Genomic DNA, 20,853 nt, shown 5'->3' with positions numbered 1-20,853 from the left:
TGTCTCCTCTTTCCTCACAAGGTGCTCACCCCCTGCCGTGCACACTGAAGGCACTGGGTATACAACTCTCAAGGAAGGGAGTGAGTGCCATTAAGAGGACCAGAGGGAGGCCTCTTGTGCTCTACACTGCAGACGTTGCCAAATTTAGAATCCCAGCTCACCCATCCCTCCTTCCTGTGGCCTCCGGAGCAAGATGGGAGATTTCCAGCTGCTGCTAGACGCTAATTCATTTTCATTTGACCCTTCATCCTGCAAGTGAGCCCAGGGGAGAGGGTGATGAGAGGCAGGCTTGCTTCACACACAGACCCCACCAGGGAGGAGAGCAGGAGAGAAGTGGTAGAGGTGGAGCCAGGCCGGCAGCGGCACTGGCACCCAAGGCGGCTGGAAGGGGCGGGTCCTTGCTGCTCATAGACGGGCTCCTTGTTTCTATGCCAAGTATTGCTCTTGGCCCAAGAGGCTCCCAGCACAAGAGAGACTTTCTGGGGCTCTTAGCCTTGCTATTTTTACACTCCGACTTCCAGGCCCTGCTTCTGGAACAAAACTGCAAACGACAACGTGGGCCACAGAGCCACCTAGAAAGGATATCTATAGCTTTCTGCTCTTAACCACTGAACAGTGTCCCCCTTCCCTCTTCTCCTTGAAGGCGCCTTCAGCAAGATGCAGTGATGCAGTGATGACATGACAGGAGACCATAAAGCTTCTTAGCTGTGAGATCCTGTAGGGAAGGGAGGAGGGAGAAATAGGTGGGATCTCAGTCTCTGCTGTGTGCCTGGGTGTGGAATATGATCCTCGGGTTTCCAGTGGGAGAGGCTGCAGATCCATGGACCAGCTGAAGTGGCTGCCTGTGTTTGCTGGATGCAGCATTAGGGAGGGAGACATGGAAGGGAGGACCCTATGCAAAGCCTATATTGGAAGTGTCCTTGCATGGATGTACCTAGTCTCCAGGGCAAATCTTGGTGCCCTCACTCACCAACTCTGTAACCTTGGTCAGGTCAGCTGGCCGGTCTCATAGCCTCAGACTTGAAGCCATTGTGTCCTTTCTTATGTGTCCCCCCCCCGCCCCTGCCCCGTTTATACACCTTCTAAATTCCCCCAAGCTGATCACAACTGATTTTTCTCAGATCTCTGAAAAAGTAACATCCATTTCTACATAGGGACATAGTTTACCCCCTTGGCTTTAAACCAAACTGCCGTCCTCTCCGAGCCTTAGAAATGGGATAACCATAGTGTGTCCTTCATAGGGCAGCAGTGGACACTCCACGAGCTCCTGCAATAAAGAAGCAATAAAGCAGCTGGGTATTTCAGCCCACAGCCCACATCAGCGTCCCTGTTACTTTCACTGTAAATAACAGCACAGTTGTTAACAGCTCCTGAGAACCTCATGGCAGCATTAAGAGAACTTGGGTTTAAGCCTTGAAAGGCCCGGCTTCTTGTCTTGGCTGGCTATTATTCCCACTCTTACCTTCTGGTGGGATTGATGTGAGCATTCAGCTAATCCCTGTTTTCAAGGAAAATCATGCATACAAGACCAATATTTAAAACGGATAAAAATGTTGCTGCAACAGTCAAAAGACTCTGGACAGGCCTGGAATTCCACCTACCTGCACCACTGTCCTTCTCCCCAATTTGATAACATTGGAAAACCACTGACCTGTTGAATAAGGTCCAGGGTACTTATTTAAATGTGTACATAGTTTTATGTAGGAAAACAAAGCACATTGGGGCTTTGAAGATTGAACAAAATGAAGTGTAATGGCACTGAGGTGCCTCAGAAGGCATATTTCTTGCTGTTCCTGTGGAACCTATCAATAAAAAAAAGAAACAAAATCTCACCTCCAGCCCAGGACTCTTTCCAGTTTATCATACTGTATTTCTTTTTGTCCATAACAACATTCACATATGCCTTCAAGGGAAGTAGACATGCTCTTAACTAGAAGCTAGTATTCCCGAGCCTTGTGAAGTTGCTCTGTTTTATGAAATTACACAGAACTGATTTCTTCAGAATTCTTCTTTTGCTAAGCGCCAAGCTCAATTCCCATCATTCAGGACTTCATTCACTTATTTCTCCCTCCTTCTTTGTGCATTCTTCCTTCTTATCTTCCTTTCTTCCGTCTACCCATCTGTCTATCCATCCATCCACCATCTATCCTCCATTCATCCAGCTCATTGTAATTGAACACCTGCCATGCTAGGTGTTGGAAATATGATGGTGAACATGACAGAGGTAATGTCTGCTTGCCCTCACGGGGCTTACATTCCTTACAACCAGGGTAGGGTGATGTGGAAGGGATTCTATAAATGATTCTGAACTGCTGATAATATTGTAGATGTGCCCACCTCACTTCCTCCATCATCATCTCATCATCACCAATTTTTAGCAACAGAATAACCCCGCTTGTAATTTTTATTCCAACAAAATCTCACCAGAAATTCAAAATATAAACCAAATGTAAGTGAATGGGTCTGGTTGAAACAGAATAGACCACTTTCTGCCATGCAGCCCAAGGCCCCTCTCAACCACTTTGGAAAGCCACACCTGAAGACTGCTGACCTTGGTCTCTGCCCTTGGTCTGATGTGATTTCATATTCTCATAGTGGTATGTAGCTATTCTTCATGTATGCTAATGTCCCAGCTGTAGAGACAACTGGGATACATGTGTAAATTCAGGCCCTCAGACCTTAAAAACAACAGAAACGGTAACTAGCATCCTCTTTATGTCCTTTTAGTTTCCATCTCGAGCTTGTTGTCTGTGAGCTGCTAGAATTGGATAAGGGAACACCCTTGGTAGGGTTTTCTCCAACTTAATACCAAGACCTGTGTGTTTTACCTTTCCCATCCCAGTTGAAATATCTAAAACAAAATAACAGCAGAGACAACCGTCTCACCCCCTAAAACGGAGACAGGACAGAGGAGTGTATGCACGTGTTTGTTTTGAGTTGTTTCTGAAAGATTTGGGTAGCTTGAGATTATTTAATCATGCTCAGTTTCCTGTAGGGGGAGGGGAAATTTCCATCATAATTTGAGACAAGTGGCAGTTTTGCCTCTGGCAGATTTAAATGAGAAAAGTGAATGCTGGGATGCTAAACAACCGCATGAATGCACATCTGTGCCCATAGCCTTAATCAACTTCTTTGGTTGGTTTCTTTTTTTCTTCTTGCGGCTGTAGCAGCCTCAGTGACGCCAGCCCACATGATGCAGTGACTTTTGCTGAGAGCAAGGCCCACATACTTTCTCATTTAAATTGCTGTAACGGCTCCAGCCTCTTGTGAATGACCACATAGAAAAGGGCCTCATCCTTAGAATGAAGTGATCCCCAGATTTAGAGCACAAGTTTATTAAGTTTTTCTACCTATGTATGTTGATAATAGCCGCCTGCGATTCCTCCATTATGCCTCCCTCTCTATGGATTTCTTACTCTGCTTCCTCATGTCTCTCCTCTCTTCTCTAGCACTTTAATCCATTTCATACTCAACTCAAAGAAGGCCAAAAACGAGATTTTTAAAAACAGTTATCCAGTATATTAATAAAATATTGATATAAGCCAGGAATGACTGAAATTGCCCAGTAGATGTATTTTATTTCCCACACACACACACACATACAGTTCTTAAAAAATTATTTTTTGAATTTAAATGCCTTTGGACTTTGCACATGCTTACCAGTTTGCCACAGTCCTCACCATTCTCTATTGTATCCCACACCTATCCTCCTTCATGCATTTATATTACTGGCCGGTTTTTAGAGTCAGTCTGGTTCCTTTTCGAATTCCAAGGCTTTTTTAGTCTGCCCTCCTTGGGAATCTTCTGTGTGCAGTTTAGAATTCTAGAGTATTACAAAAGACATGGCTACTTTGTAGATGTTTACAATCAAATGGGAGGAGTTGTTAAAGCAAATGAAAGGTATAAATCCAGCACTCATAAATCCAGTAATGCATCCAGAAAGCAGTTAAAGAACATTAGAGTTGTACTCATTGATGGGAATGATATATGATCCCAGACAGTAAATCTTACAAATGTACAAAGGGATACAGTAGGTTTTGTGTGTAACCTTGCAAATTTTGCTTGGGTAGTTGATTCTGACTAATGGAGCTTTAGCCTGTTCGTTCATAGGGTCCTTGGAGCTGTAAGATGACTTGATAATGGGTTCTTTATATCCATGTTCTCACGTGTCAACCTTCCAGTTCTTTCCATGTTTCTTTCCGTATTCCCCCTCTTTCCATACTTCGTGTCCATAGGATGGCTTTAGTTCTCATTTGGGCTATGGACACACCTGCCTGTGGAATTCTCCTGACTGTTGGTAGTAAAATTGGAAGACTGTAATTGTTTCCTCTTTTAATAAAACCCTCTCTTTTTTTCCATTTTCCAGCAGATATATGGACTGATCACTCCTTTCAGACTGATCCGGATTTGCCACCTGGCTGGAAAAGAATCAGTGACATCGCTGGGACCTATTATTGGCACATACCAACAGGGACGACTCAGTGGGAACGCCCTGTCTCCATCCCAGCAGATCTTCAGGGTTCTAGGAAAGGGTCCCTTAGTTCTGTAACGCCATCTCCCACCCCAGAGAACGAGGTAAAATGGAGTGTCTTTTTGATGGCTTAGTAGAGTGGATGTAACTTGTGATTTCTCTTTAGACTCATTGCTTCTGCCCCAACAGGTCATCAAGGTAAGCTTTTGATATTCATGCATGTTGCATTTGAAACCGAAATGCTTCCTCTTAGTGAATAGTGTTAATACCATCTTTCAGGGATGTTTTCATTTTTTTAATGGCTTTTGGTCTCTTGAAACACCATTTCAGGTACAGAAAGTAAGAGAGGCTGATTAATGAGAAGTGGTTAAGATTCCCTGGGGCTCACTGAGGCAGTAATTTACTCTGTAGGTGCTGTTGCATGGTGCTGGTTCCATAAAATATTTACACACAGAAGAATGTCTCTTGGCCAGATGTGTTATAATTACTGCATATCTTATTAATATCCGTGGGCTCATTTGACTGCATGGAGAGAATGTCTGCAGGAATAACCCTTGAGAGCCCTTAAATGCTTAATTTCTAATTAAAAAAAAAAAAAAAAAGGATCTGTTTATTTAGCAGAAGTGACATTGTTTTAGAAATAATTAGCAGTATAAATTTGTTCTGTCCCTGAGGATGAAATCTGATGTTTAAACAAAGAATTGAGGCATTAAAAAATTCCATCGTGGTATTTATTAATACAAAGATCCCTGCAGTGAACCTTTGTGAATCCTGATAACTAAATATTGAAGAGAATTACAGTGGAAAAAGGTCAGAGTTAAGTAATGGCTTTTCTGGAGAAAAGAAGTTTCTTTCCTAACACACGGGCACTTCTGCCTTTTTTTGATCACAGTCTTCTTCTCTTTAAACAACTCATTTTCTTTTACTTTGAGGACATGGAAGGAATTTGAACTGCATCTCTTACCCCAAAGTTTCTCTACATATTTGCCGCTATTATCACCCTTCCCTTCCTGTCTTTAAAAGTAAACAACATCTTCCATTATTTACTTGCTCTTCTCTGGGAGGCAGGAAGACTTACATTCCAGCCACATTCCTGCCATTACTGGGCTTCGGCATCTCACCCCACCTGGGCCTCAAATTCTCCATCTTTCAAGGGACGGGTTGAGGCGAGCTATAGGCCCCGTTGATAGACCAGGGCCTTGGTTTGTTGGTACTTGGCCCTGATGATCAGATATGTGCTTCAGTTCCACTGAATCACTTAGGATTTTGTTGCTTATCACTGGGTGCTTTTGATAACTTTTTATCAGCATAATATTCCTACTCTCAGGGCACATCCCATTCAGTCGATTTATTCGCCTTATGTGAGGTGTGCTGGGGGGTAAAGATGACCCAACACAGCCTGCTGCTCGTGGAGCTCAGCATGAAGTGGAGCCCTCTTCCATTCCAGTCCAGTTACCTCTTGGCATTTCTCCCTGGACCGCAGAGTGGCCTCGCAGGGGCTGAGCGGACCAGGACGCCCCTGGGCTCTCACTGAGGCACAGAGTTCCTCTTTCTTCTTCACCTGTACTGCTTGGCTCTTGGCATCTCTGTTAGAATCTTTCTCCATTCCAGGACTCCATCCCCCTTATTGTAACCCTTTACCATCTTCACCCCCAGGGAGTGCCCTGCAACCAGAGAATGCCCGGTTGGGAAGGGGGCATTGGCACCAGTGTCTGTCCGTTGCAGACAGGGAAACCGAGGCACAGAGAGGCCAGTGACCAGCAGCCACACTGGCTCTAGAACGCAGGGTTCCCGAATCCTCCTTGAATTCCAGGTCAGAGTTCTTCTCACTTGGCTTCCCTGGCTCCGAGATCTCAGCCTACCTGCTTTCTCTTGGTCCAGAGGTGAGGAACTCAGACTAACTTTGAGATACCATTTCTGTTCAATGAATCTCTTGTCCTCTGTATGTGGAAGAAATGAAGTTTGTCTCGAAGCCCACCTCCTGAGGCCGAGGCGTGGGTGGGGTGAAGCCCAAGGAGGGCATCCCGAGGTTTATGTGGCTCAGATTTTTATTTCTTTGATTAATATGGTAGACTTCCACTTTCATGTTTTCTGCGAAAAGTCTTAGGAAGAACGCGGCACAGGTGGGCTGCTGGCCCTGGGGATAATTATTGGGAAGCAGAGTCCTCTTCTCATCCCTGAGCCGCCTTCCGATGCTCACTGTTGCCTGCTCTGCCCCGTCCATGCCTGCTTCCACTCCCTCCCGCTCACTGCCTAGCCCCCCTTCCCAGGCTCAGACTGTGTCCTATGGCCGCCTGCCTCACTTGCTCTCCTGGAGTTCAGTGTTTCCATCACATCCCCACTGGTCAGCCTCCCAGCTGCTCTTCATGACTTTTTGTGGCTTTCAGGGTATTTTCATAAACGTCACTTCATTTGTCCCCTTCAAGACTCTTCACGCGGCAGAGATGACAGCTATTATGTTTCCCACTTAAGAGAAGAGGTAACTGAGGCTCAGTGAGTTGAGTAACCAGGCAAGTGGCGTCAGGGTGGCAGGATGGTTCCGTTCCTCTCTTCTGTTACCATCGTGTTGGACAAAGCCTTATCCCTCCAAGAAACGTGTTAACAGATGTGTAGTTTTTTGAAGTTTCAGAGAGAGGCTCATTCCCAGCTCTTTATTTTTTTTTATTAATTCTATTTATTTATTTTTGGCTGTGTTGGGTCTTCATTGCTGCGCGGGCTTTCTCTAGTTGCGGCGAGCGGGGGCTACTCTTCGTGGCATTGCCCGGGCGTCCCATTGTGGTGGCTTCTCTTGTTGAGGAACAAGGGCTCTAGGCGCACAGGCTTCAGTAGTTGTGGCACACGGGCTTCAGTAGTTGTGACTCGCGGGCTCTTGAGCGCAGGCCCAGTAGTTGTGGTGCACAGGCTTAGTTGCTCTGTGGCATGTGGGATCTTCCCGGACCAGGGGTCGAACCCGTGTCCCCTGCACTGGCAGACGGATTCTTAACCGATGCGCCACCAGGGAAGTCCCCCAGCACTTTAAATAGACCAATGGGATAGATGTTCTTTGGATCAACATTTCAGTTGTTTGCTTCATGTACATTTTTTCCCCTGGACATCAGGCCATCCATTAAGTCAAAGAACCAAGCAGATTTAAAAGGCAATACATTAAAATCCTAGGGGCAAAGGGATGAGCAGATAGGTAGAGAGGAGAGGAAGGGGAGAGGTGGGGGAAGACACAGACTGCTACGTTCCCAGGTCCAGCAGGTGCTGACACGGATATTAAAGTAGAAGCACTAAGGGTAATGGAGTGTTTAGGGCGCCAGCTTCATGCCTTGTCTCCTTACTCCTCATAAAACCCTATGCATCTGTACGACAGTTGTCATTACCTTTTTACATTTGACAACGCACACAGAGAGGTGAGGGAGCTTGCCCAGGATCACACACCTAATACCTAGTGGAGTCAAGCCTGAATGGAGGTCTGCTGGCCCCTGCCCCTACCTCAGGTTTCACTATGTGTGTATCGGGCCTTGGAAAGCCTTGAATGGCTTCATCTCACTCCGGGGGAGGGCGGTGACATATGCAGCACCTTCTAGAAAATGACTTCTCTTGATAACATTGTCTCAGCTGCTAATAACAGTTGAAGAGAAATGATTATATCTTTGATGCCATTTCGTTGGTCCCTAAATAGAATCTATTTTGACTAATTTGGAAACATGAGGGAAAGCAAAGTGTTAAGGGCGAGAAGAAACTTGTAATATGTCGCGTTAGAAACGCATATTTTATACAGATTTTTCCTGAGCCGGCTTAAAAAAAAAGTAAGTGCCAAATCTGTTGACTCAGCTTCACAAAAGTTTAGGACGGAAGGCTTCCTTACAGTTTGAAAATTTTACATTTCACATTCCAAAGTTCACCAGGGAAGTGTTAGGCGCAGCGCATAATGTTCCCTCTGCATACACCAGCAGTATTTTTGAAAGTTTATAAACTGGCCGGGAAGCATTTGCTGCTGAAATTTGGCCCAAAGATGATCTCCCCCCAGTCCATCAGTTTGTTCCAAGTTACTTAGATGTTGAATTTTAGAGAGAAGAGGGAGCTACACAAAATAGTGTAATGAATAACTGTTGGCCCATAAGCAAGTCTTACTTAGAATCTTTCCAGCAGAAGGTGTTTCCAAGTTCTTTAAGGATGAGAGTATGGAGGAGCAAGTGGGTCTGAAGCAAGGGAAGGTCGAATTGTTTCTCAGGACCGTGATCTCTTCTTGATCACAATTCACTCTGTTCTTGCTACATTGCCTCTGGAGTCTGGGAGAGGCCTGAGCAGCTAACTCCCCAGGAGGGGCAAAACCCACGTATTGCATTAGAACCTACAGATTTTCACATACATTTCGAAATAAGATAGCAACATAAGGGGGCCAGTCTGTCATCATTTTACTGAACTTCTTGACCTGATCAAGTAATCATGACATTTTAGAGCTGGCAAGAACCTTTGAGAAGGGCCTAGTGAATGCTACGGCAGTATTTCTCAGCCTGTGAGCCAAGGACGGTGGCCAGCATGTCCTCTGGGGCTTGTAGAACATGCTAAGTTTCCTTATTTTTACCCCAGGCCACTGAGCTAGACTCTCTAAGGGTAGGGCCTGAGAATCTGCCTTTATCATAAGCATTCCAGGAAATTCTGAGTGAGTACAAGAGCTGGTCTTCTAGCGAATCTAGTCTCCCTGTTTTTATTTATATGTCACTTCCCCTTCAATTCTTTGGCTTTCTGCTAGCATCTCCTGGGAAGGATTGTTCTCACCCGTCTGCTATGAAAGCCCTTTAACCTTTATTGCATTGTGTCTCTTTGTAGTATTCTTACTTGAGGCATGTCCGCCTCCCTTTTGGGGGGGCGTCAGGACCTGCCCCCCTCATCTTGTGTCCTCAGCACCTGGCACAGTGCCTGGTACGTAGCAATGTTCATTAAATGTTTGCTGAATGAAAAAAAAAAAAAAACTGTTTGCTGAATGAAGGAATAAACCGACTTTGTAGCGGAGGGAGCTCTTAGTTGACTTGCTGTAGCGGCAGAGCCAGCACTAGAGACCCAGGTCTCCTGATTCTCCTCTAGTTTCTAAATAGTGCTGCTGTTCACAGAGACTAATTTAATTGCACAAGCATTTGTCAGTTTGTCTTCTAGTTAGATTCTTTTTTTTAACTTCTCTGGATTTTATTTGCATGATAAACCATAACTGTTCTTTTGATAGTGTTGCATCCAGCAAAACACGGAAAGCAGTTTTAAAAGAAGGAAAAAATATACACACATATATGGATTCAGTGCTCATTAACATTGACTGGCCTATTCCTTGGAATTCCAGAATTCCAGGTACTCTGCCATTTATCATCAAGGCTACACATACCAAGGCTCAAGTCTTGACAAAAGAGGATTACAAAGCATAATTCATAACCCTTTGTAGTCCCTAGGCTCTCAAACTTTTTATTCTTACAAATGCCTTAGTAGAGACACTGCTAAGGACACTGCTATTCCTGGGCACTTTCAGGCAGCCAGCCCCTGGGCTAAGGGCTCATGTTCTTGACCTCACTCTGTCCACACTCTGGTGGGAAGTCTTCTAAGATCCCAGAAGAAAAACATGGAAGAAGAAAACTCTCAGTAGTCAAGGTTATACAGTCAGATTGATTCCCTTAGTAGGTCATGAGGGTGCCATGCTGAAAGGTCATGAAGGGTCATGGCAGGTGCCGTGCTCCAGGCACTGGGTCAGTCCCCACTGTCTCTGAGGAGCTAGGGCTCCAGGGCTCTCGAGAACCTGAGTGTCATCACCGTAATCAGGATAAGGGGTGCTGCAGCCTGGCCAAGGTCAAGACAAGCACCAGGAGGGTGTGTCCCCAGACATAACTCTGACACCACCATCTCTCAGCTGTGCAAGGCTTTAGCTGCATTGCCTGAGAGATGACCGATTGGAGGTTGTTACCCATGGAAGATGGTCCCAGTTCTTCCTCTGCTATCCTTTACCTCTCTTTGTGTCTGTCTTCCCTGGGGCATGTTGCTCGCCTGCCTTTTCCTCTTTTATTGTCTTTCTCTTTGTCTCTTCTTTCATCTCTCACTCCCATCACCCAGACTGCAGACTTTCTGTACAACCCAAGCATCTGTGTTGGTGTCTTTTTTCTTTAAATTATTAGCTAAAATGTGGTATTCTCTCTTCTTAATTAAAAAAAATAATAGATGAATAGAATATATCGTTCTTAACATTTAGGACAAATTGTTTTTGTCCTTCATTGCCCTTGACTTAAAAAAAAAAAAAGTCACTTAAATGGAAGAGAAAGTTTCTCATCTTCGATGTCAATGAAAATTTTAAATATGTGAAGGAAAAAATGGTCTTTGGCCTGTTCATAGCATGTAATGTTAGTTTCCATTTTTATTTGCTTGAGTTTTGTGCTAAAGGGTTTCTTTAGGAATACTTATGTTATTTTAAGGTTTTGCACAATCACTGTATAGGGCCTTTGTTTATTTAAATCTGTAAAAAGTGATTGTTGGAAGTTTGCCAGCTGACTCATGTCTCCGTAGCATGAGAGCTAGATTCATGCAGTCTTAGAACTATAATCAACTTTTACTTTACAGGGACTCCTACATCCGAAGAGTAAATACATAAAAAAATTTAAACACACACGTATAGAGAAGTGTTTGATAAAATGCCAAAGCCTTTTCTGAATACTTGTTTTAAAAAATGCTCTTCTTTCACTCTTTGTAGTCCTAACACAGTGTCTTTTGGGTGTAATTTCTGATATCAGATTCCCTTTGTCAGACACACATGCCTTTTTAAAAATGTCTTCACAAGAGCACAATTATCTTGAATCTTCCTAATTCACCATCTGATTACATTTTCAAAGTTCAACCTAAATGAAAACCTCGTGTGAAATGCTCACGTGTAAATGATGATGACAATTTGGGACCAAATAGGCTTGTTTTCTTTTTTAAAAAGAAATTTTAGCTTAAAATTTTATTTTGTACTTGATATTTCAAGTCCTTATCGTGAGTGTTTATTAATCCCCCTATGATGGTAACTCTAAACATTTTTCGGTCACTGGCCCTTCTGAAAACAGAAAAGTTGGGGATAAAATGCACTTGCACAAAACCCCACATCCATTTCAGGGGGTTCATAGGTTGCCACAGCTGACAGGTTAAGATTTTCCTGTAATATTTTCTTCCTGAGTAAAAACTGAACACTGCTTTTGGGGATGGAGTGAGGAAAGAGGTGAGGGGCTGGACAGCATTCCTGCTCTGTGCTCAGTAAAAGAGATTATTTAAAAAAATAAATAAACACAGTGGTCCAAGTTCTGTTTTAGTTTGAAAAGCTGCAGGTTGGGTGCCTGGTCCAGCAAAGAAAGCAACAATGACACCAACTGTGTAGAAGTGATAATGGATCCAAATTTGCAATGGCCATGCCCTCAGAGAGGCCTTCAGAGCCAAATAAATGCATTTTTCAACACCTGGGACATTTGATCTTCGCTGCTTCTTGCTTTGAGTGGCTTTAAAAATTGTATTGTGTGCAGAAGTTATGGGTCAGTACTACTGTCTCATTTTCAAAGAACTTTAGTTGTAAAGTTACTTAGTGGAAGAGTTTCTCTTATTGATTTATTATTCAAGAAAAGAGATCTTCCTGACAAGTGGAACAAGTTCATAAGGATGTGCCTGGGCGTCTTATTAGTATCATTTATTTCCCCAAATGTCACATGAAAAATATTTGAATATTCAGTCAATATAGTAGAAAGAAAAAAAATGTTTCCATTGTTGTCCGAGGTGAATAAAGGAAGGAGTTGTTTAGATTCGAAGGTCTATTGTCAGAGGTTGCCCAGCGAGGCAAGGCTTTGCACTTTGTTCTATCACTATGTTTAGAAAAGCATTTCGTGATAGAATATTAATTTGTGAAGAGGCTTGGGTGGCAAGGAAGTAGAGTTTTTTATGAACAAGAGGAATTTACATTAGATTGTCTAGAGCTATTTTTAATTAGATTAAATCTCAGCAAGATGAGGTCAGGCTGGGTTCTTTGCCCTCCATCATTGCCATTTTTTTCTTTTAAGTGAAAATAATTTGGCCCCCAGCTTTTTTATGCCCTTAGCCATGGACATTCCCGTTTCCATCCAGCACATTGACAAGCATCATCCCTAATTCCACCTCCACCTCAAGAAAACAGTTCTGTTTGGTTAATAGGAGAGAAAAGGTGCCTGTGAAATTAGGTACGCTGGGCATTTAATACTTTGATGCATAGTGTGTGCTTTTAAGACCACATTTAGAAAGTATCGATTACTTCACTGTCTGGTAATAACATTCAGCCATTTGTTTTGGTAAGTAATTAAAGCGCCCTCTCTTTCCTCCTGCCCTAGGCCTCAGGTGTTGATCTAGATCAAGGGAGAGCGAGCTCACATGCTGCCGTTAGAGTGAATTTGTTCCCTAACCCATCCTGTGATATCAATGCTAACAACAGTGTCTTGTGTGTGTGTGTGTGTGTGTGTTTTCTTTTTTTTTCCCTTTCCTTTTCTATCCTTTATTATTTTCTTTCTTTCTTTCTTTCTTTTTTTTAAATCAATGTGCTTTTTCCTTGTGAATAATTATATGTCTAGAAACAGCCATGGAGTGATTTTGCTGTTCTGAATGGGGGAAAGATTAATAGTGACATTTGGAAGGCAAGTATATTGTCAGATTTTAGCTCATTTAATATTTTGTCCTTTTTGCATGGCTGTGGCTGCATCTTCTTTGTGAATATCATGCATTCTGCAGGGACGGAGTGATGGGGCTTCTGGCTAGGGCTGTGGGACTCACACGTGTCGCCTTTTTTGATGTCTCCCATTGTGAATGACTTCAGGCTGATTGCCCCAGGTTCCTGTTGTCTTGTAAGAAGCGGCACTTGCACCAAACCGGCATCAGCAGCCCATGCATGCCTTTTTCTGCCTAAGCTCACATACACTCTCTGCCTCGTGCTGGGAGGACTTCTCTCCCCTTTGATATTTGAGGCCATGTAATGGGTCATTCCCCTTTCTACATTAACAGGGATCTCTTTTCCTCTAGGATTTGCATGCAGCCACAGTCAACCCGGACCCCAGTTTAAAAGAGTTTGAAGGAGCAACACTGCGCTATGCATCCTTGAAACTCAGGTAGGGCATTCAGGGCAGCTGCCGTAACGTGTGGCTCTGTGCAGCTAGAGATTGCAATAGAATTCTAAGCCCAATTTTCTGTTTTTCTTTCTAGAAATGCCCCACATGCTGATGATGAAGATTCTTGTAGTATCAACAGTGACCCAGAAGCTAAGGTTTGTAAGAAAGTGCTTTCAGCGACCAGGTTAATATCCTTGCATCAAAATAATGACTTTGAATAATGGCCCAGTTTTTTTTTTGTTTTTGTTTTTTTGTTGTTTTTTTTGGCTGTGTTGGGTCTTCGTTTCTGTGCAAGGGCTTTCTCTAGTTGCGGCAAGCGGGGGCCACTCTTCATCGTGGTGCGCGGGCCTCTCACTATCGCGGCCTCTCTTGTTGCGGAGCACAGGCTCCAGACGCGCAGGCTCAGTAGTTGTGGCTCACGGGCCCAGTTGCTCCGCGGCATGTGGGATCTTCCCAGACCAGGGCTCGAACCCGTGTCCCCTGCATTGGCAGGCAGATTCTCAACCACTGCGCCACCAGGGAAGCCCAATGGCCCAGTTTTTTACAAACCATCAACCCTGAGCCACTTAATAAGGAATTATTCCTCAGTCCTCTCTCTTTCCTAATCTCCCCAACAATTAAAGTAAATCCCTCGGCCAAGTTAGGTTTGGGGAGGATTTCTGTAATCATCACGACTCTGCTTGTATCTCACTACATCAGTTCTTTGTGCATCGCAATAAGTTAAAATTATCGTTCGAACAGGTGGGCTTCAGAAGCCTTTGAAGATAAGCCAGGCTCTGCCTTGCAGTGCTACGGGAGGGGCGGTTGAACAGGTGCCACAGACCCCTCACACCCACCTCCTCCAGGGCAGCCTCGCACCTGTGCAGAGCGAAAGCTCCTCCTCGTCCCTGTCCTAAACACAGGCCTGTTTCATGGTGGAAAGTGAGAGTGAACTTTCGCTCTGGACTTCTGGTGGGGAACCGGCAGGGCCAGCTGATGGGTATGTGACCAGTACAGTTGCACGGGGCCCTGCGTTGAGAATCAGGGCCCCGTGTTTTTCTGTGCAGTTGCTCTCTTGATGTTCTTCATACTTTTATCTTTGACCCTGTGCTCTGTAGATGAAGTGAAGTGGGGCAACGGAGTGTGCTCCCGGGGGTTGGAGCCTTGGCTTATGCACAGTCCTGCCACCTCCCTACCTCCCCAGTGTTTCTCAGCTGCCCGTTCCCCTGCTCCTTGGCACCTCAGGCCCTGCCACCCTCCCCATCCCTGCCCCCACCCAGCAATTACTGTTGCCTTCCACCCCTGTAGGGGGCTAGGTGTGAGCCTGGGGAGAGTTGATGCCAGGTACACAAACTCCATGGTGTCCCAGGAGGGGACAAAGTAGTGGCCTGCCCAGCTCAGGCAGACAGCACAGCAGTGTGTTCGGCGGGTGACTCAGTGAGGCCCCGCCCACTCCCAATCCAGGTACCTAGCCTGTCCCGGCACAGGTGTTGCAAACAGAGGGTCACCCATTTGCTGTGGGCTGGGGTGGTGAGTCCACGGGAAAGGGGGATTCTTGGCTCAGTTTCCCCACCCCTGGCCAGGACGTGGTGCATCGGCCTAGCAGCTGATGGTCTGTGGGTGGGCAGCCTGTGATGGTCTGCACTCACCCTGTAAGTATCCCCATGTCCGAGAGAGCGTGACATGAAATAACAAGCAAAAAACACCGTTAGGAGTTGAGAGAGAATGCAGAAGAAAGGATAAAGCTTCATGTCTTAATACTTTTTACAGCTTTCTCCCCCCTGCTTTTTGAACATGGGGCCATGTGTTTTCATTTTGCATATTTCATTTTCATTTGCAAATTATGTAGCTGGACCTAGATATTTTTCTGAATCCCAAAGTAGATCTGTGTCTATGAATAAAACAGCAGATAGGTTCCTGCAGCAGTAGTTAAGTGGGGAAGACGGTGCAGGTTCAAAACCTTGGCTCCCTGGCCGGAAGCTGCCACATTGCCATTCGTTCTATAAGAATCCCAGGGCTTCTCCGTTGCTCCTAGTTTGCTCAGCTTCATTCTAAGCACAGCCTGATCAGGTTAAGGCTGCTCCAGAGCCAGCAGTGTTCTGAACAAGTTCTTGGTTGGCCGCTGACACCCTGGCCTTTAAAGATAAATCTTATGGCAAGGAAGGGAAGGGACGCAGTAAAACAGGAAGGCAGGCTGTGAATAATTTGCTTTGCTACCAAGTGTTTTATAAGGGCTATCAGCAAAGGCTGGAGGAGGAAGGGCAAGCAGCAGCAATATTTTTCTCCACCCAGAAGGGCTGGGCCAGTGATGTCTGTAAAGCTGAGTGTGAAATTGACAAGAGTGGGCCGGAAGGGTGATGCATGGAATGGAGATTGAATGGGTGGCAGGAATAGGAGGTAATTGAGCTATTATCTAAGAGGGTGCTTTCTCTTTTTCCCTCTCAGTTGTATTGCTTACTGAATTCTTGATCTACCACTGTTCTGTTCCCAACGTGTCTATTCTAGCACCTATTAGGAATTTGTTTATGTTAATAAGGAGGCTCAGCTTTCTTAGAAGTAACTAAAGTTGTACTTAGTTCTAAACAAAAAAGCATGTGTATTGTATTATTTATTTTATATCCTTCTTTGTTCTATAAAAGATCTGAGGAGACTTATGAAAGCACTTACAAGCCACAGAAAACATAAGGGAAGAATCAGTGCATCTGTCTGTACTGGGACAGTAGATGGAGTTAGGACAGATCAGACTGGGGAGAAGGAAAAAGCATAGGACTTTTTTTCAGAGCATAGGACTTGGCATAGTTAAGAAAATTGACCTTCGGGTCCATTTTTGTACCTCCAGGTGATTATTTATACTGAGGACTCTTATGGTAAATGGCATGAATTCCTGTAAGGGCATCTCAGAATCTTGAAAAAACCTCTGCAAACTACACGTGCTTCTAACTGCCCCCATCCCACCCTAGATTCTGAAGGTGCCCCGTGCTATAGAAAGTCACTGTCACTCTTGAGGACCCTAAGTCTGTTGGGAGGGGAAAAGGGTCTCAGAACCCTGCTTTCTATGAATCTCACTGTGTATGAGGTAAAAGCATCTCAATTCCTTATGGAATATAATGGCTTTTCTAGTGCTCTGTTATAAAATAATTGTAATAATGAATATTTATTGAGTGCTAACATTTTGCCCGGCTTAGTCCTAAAGACTTCATTGCTATTGACTCTTATTCTCACGGAAATTCAAGGGGCTGACTGTCATTATTGCAGATGAGGAAAATGAGGCATAGAAAGTTGAACAGCTAGTTCAATAGTAGAGTCAGGATTTGAATCCAGGCCATTTGGCTCCAGAGCCCATGCTCACTAGACTGTCCAAAGTCTCACCTGGAGCTTCATTTAGGGGCCACCATCAATTAATGTGATCCGTGTCCTCAACAATACTCCAGACTTATGTAAAGACACATAGAAATTTGGATTTTGCTCATTGGAAGCAAAGGACAAACCCATTTCAAGTAAATTGGTGGAGGATTATGGCAGCGTGGACCAGCTTTCCGGTCTGACTTGAGGCAGAGATGAACCCTAGACTCTAGAAGTGGAATGGATGGGCCGCAGGTTTTTTCAGACCATCCCTCAGTGGTGTATGTTCAACCAGGCTTATGATAAACGTTGGGCCAGAACAGGAGGAAGCGGGGGCTGGAGTGGAGCTCATCTGTGTGTCTGGCGATTGGCCAAGCTGCCCACTTTAGATACCCCACACAGATGGCATCCCTTTGGGGAAATTGAGTCTTGCTGTGCTTCTCTGGAGGCAAGTCTCTCCACCTCCTGCTGGAAGCGGGCCAAGGGAAACCCTGCAGGGAAGGCTAAGGTGATCCTTCAGTGCTGTTTCCAACAGCACTAAACGAAATTATTTTTTACAAATTTGGAACAAGTCCATTGGTTTAGAGCTGACTTTGATGAGGCCACCTTGGAGGTATTCCCCATTGCCACCACCCTCTGGCCTCTCCCATCTGCCCCCTTAGTCACTCCTCACCTGTTTAATGCTCCCTGGGGCACCTAAGCAGGCAGAAGTGGCAAGATCTAGGTTCCCAGATGTTCAAGTTTCGATAGATCTAAAGATATCTAAAGGGTATCTTTAGTTAACCCTTTCCATTCTTTCAGTTTGCCAAGGACACAGGAACTGAGTGCCCCGCAAAGAAGCAGAGGGTATCCTTTCTTTAGGAAACAAAAATATTTAATTTCATGTACGATGGAATTCTAAATATAGTCCCCGAGGAATGATTACTAAAAAGATTATTATAGAAAATGTCTTCCTTACTCCCTCAATGAAACTTAGATGCTGGAAAAATAAAAGTCATTTTTAGACTATCAGGATATGAATCCTTCAGAATTCTCCCAAGCCACTCTGAGTCAGAGCATCTTGATAATCAGTTGTTCAGTGAAACATCTAAGTAGCAACATAAATGAACTCTTCCCCCCATGCCACCCCACCCCTGCAAAAGCAAAGTATTTTTATAACTCTGACAGTGTTTTATGAGCCTACCTAACTTTATATACAGTAAATATTTTTTTAGTTGATTGCAGTATGTGCATGAGTTTGTATATAATTCTGAGCTCTTTAACTTTTACTTTAAAATAATTAAAGATTTATAGAAAAGTCACAAAGATATTGAGTTCCCATATACCCTTCACCTATGTTCCCCTAATAGTAACATCTTCATAATCACGGACAATTATCCAAACTAAGAAATTAATATTGATACCGTATTATTAACTAAAATAGGCTTTATTCATTCACATTTTCCCATTTTTTCCACTAATATCCTTTTTAGGACCTAATCTAGGATACTACATTGCATGTACTGAGCTCTTAAAAATTTACTTCACATATTCCTTTCCACAATTCTCAGATTTATCATTCTTAATTCCATTATTATAATCCATTTAATTAATAGCACCATAATCTGTCTAAGCACCCAGTGGCCATAGGAACAATTTCCGGTACTACAGGGCAGAGTTACAACTTCATAAAAATAGGTGGCTTTTTTTCTTTTAAATCATTGCTTTGGTACAGGTTGCTAAAACGGTATTACCGGGTCAAAGGCTATCAACTTATGGCTTCTGTCACTTATTGCAAAACTGCTTTTCAGAAAAGGCTATGGCGGCATATAATTCCATCTGTAATACCCTAGAAGACACCTTTGTCCACTGCCCATTATTCTTTAGGCTTTGTCATTTTTACTTATTTACCTTATTTTATTGCATGTGAGCTACTACCTCCTACTTTAAAATTCCCCCCTCTTAAATTATCATCAACATAGGACATTTGTTTTGGTAGTTACAAAACCCTATGTTTATTATGAAACTCCGTGTTTCTGTCCTTTCTTGGCTGTCACTTGCCTTTATTTTTCTTTTTTTTCTAATAAATTTATTTTATTTATTTTATTATTTTTGGCTGCATTGGGTCTTTGTTGCTGCGTGTGGGCTTTCTCTAGTTGTGGCGAGCAGGGGCTACTCTTCGTTGCCGTGCGCAGGCTTCTCATTGCAGTGGCGTCTCTTGTTGCGGAGCACGGGCTCTAGGCACACGGGCTTCAGTAGTTGTAGCACGTGGGCTCAGTAGTTGTGGCTCGCGGGCTCTAGAGCACAGGCTCAGTAGTTGTGGCGCATGGGCTTAGTTGCTCCATGGCACCTGGGATCTTCCCGGACCAGGGCACGAACCTGTGTCCCCTGCATTGGCAGGTGGATTCTTAACCACTGCGCCACCAGGGAAGCCCTGTCCTTATTTTTCTATGCATTTTTTAAATAAAAATTTTATTTTGGAATAATTTTGGATTTACAGAAAAGTGACAAAGATAGTACAGAGAGTTCCTGTATACCCATCACCCAGCTTCCCCCAAGGTCCTATCTTACATAACCATAGTACACTTGTCAAAACTAAAAAATGAAGAGGGATACAAAACTATTACCTAAACACTTTATTCGGATTTTACCAGTCATTCTTCTAGGTCCTTTTTCAGTTCCAGGATCTAACTCAGGACAGTACGTGGTGTTTAGTCCCCCTGCATTTTTAAATTCAAAACTTTGTTATTGTAATCTTGAAGATTTTTTTCTAATTATTTTTTCTCTCTCTCTATTTTGCGTCACTTCTCCATGTGAAATGTTTTTAAATGTCTGCGTGTACAAGCTTTTTGTAGATAGTTGCCTCTTGTGCCTCATTTGTCAAGAAGGCAATTTCTAGTCATGTCTAGGTGGCCAGGTAGCTTGCACTTCTGAATCCCCACCATTCTGCACTCTGCCCCCTGGGCTCATCCTACCACCTTAGAACCCTAATTTAGCCCTTTAAAACGTTCCTTTTCTCATGGCATGTGGCTTATTGCTGGCCAAATTCTTGACTAGAATGATTAACCCTAAAATAAAAGCCAGTTATAATTAAATTGTAGAAAACTGAATGCTTTGAAAAATATGTACGAATTCCTTAGAGTGCTTTCCTCTCCTTTGTGTTCACTATGCTCAGACTTCTGTAAAGGAAGTGTTCTGCCATCTTGTGGACAGTATTAAAATTACGTCCCTAAAGAAATCAGCATTTCATTTGAAATCATTGAATTGCTTAAAGCTAGAAGTGACATTAAAGATGATCGAATGGTCCTCCTTTACAGGTGAAAAAGTGAATCCCAGAAAATTTGTGTGCATAACTTTCCTAGGGTCCCACAATTAGTGGTGGAGATGGCATTCAAAGGTGGGTCTCCTGGGCCTCTGACCAGAAGTCAGAGTGTATAACAAATCATTTTCAGGATATTTGTGAGGAGAAGTAATTAGAACTGCTTTCAGAACACTGTTCTTCGGAATCCACAACAAGGGAACTGGGTAAGGAAGATTGTTTTTTCCCAAGCGTTAAATTCTCTGGGTTTCAGCTTCCTCGGCTGTAAGATGATGTGTTATCATCTCAGAAGTCACTTCTGGTTCTGAGAAATTTTCAGATCTGAAATGAATTGAGCAGTCCTGATCTATGGCATCTAGAGATGAAATAGTTCAGTCTGGTCTATCTCCAGATCTGGAGAAGGAAAGAAAGAGTAGTTTGAGCCCAGGGCTGGAGAGAGGGAGCTGGCTTCCTTTTCTGAACACACGCTCTGCCTGCGCCCTGCACTATGCCAGGCACCTACATGCAATTTTCCTGCAAACGCAAGGCACCGTGGTTGTTACCCCCATATTACAGATAAGAAACTGGTGCTTTGAACAGGTTAAATAATTCATTTTATCACACAGCCAGTAACTGGTGGAGCTGGGACTCAAACCTAGTTGCATTTGACCCCA

General features: G+C 43.8%; 1 protein-coding gene across 16 annotated transcripts in view; it reads left to right on the top strand.

The window, feature by feature from the left end:
* Nucleotides 1-20,853, top strand: part of APBB2 (amyloid beta precursor protein binding family B member 2) — a 372,773-nt gene that overhangs the window by 253,782 nt on the left and 98,138 nt on the right. For 12 of the 16 annotated variants that reach the window (XM_061192201.1, XM_061192196.1, XM_061192197.1 and 9 more), the window contains 4 exons: nt 4,367-4,575; nt 13,051-13,113; nt 13,496-13,581; nt 13,676-13,736. In XM_061192201.1, coding sequence (XP_061048184.1) covers nt 4,367-4,575; nt 13,051-13,113; nt 13,496-13,581; nt 13,676-13,736 — 419 coding nt within the window. The remainder of the gene's footprint in view (nt 1-4,366; nt 4,576-13,050; nt 13,114-13,495; nt 13,582-13,675; nt 13,737-20,853) is intronic. The other 4 variants (XM_061192211.1, XM_061192209.1, XM_061192206.1 and 1 more) reach the window with 3 other exon arrangements.

Source organism: Eubalaena glacialis, chromosome 5 (genome assembly GCF_028564815.1).
Source record: "Eubalaena glacialis isolate mEubGla1 chromosome 5, mEubGla1.1.hap2.+ XY, whole genome shotgun sequence".
Taxonomy (NCBI): Eukaryota; Metazoa; Chordata; class Mammalia; order Artiodactyla; family Balaenidae; genus Eubalaena; species Eubalaena glacialis.
The sequence above is the reverse complement of the archived record's forward strand: the minus strand, read 5'-3'. Positions and strand labels throughout refer to the sequence as shown.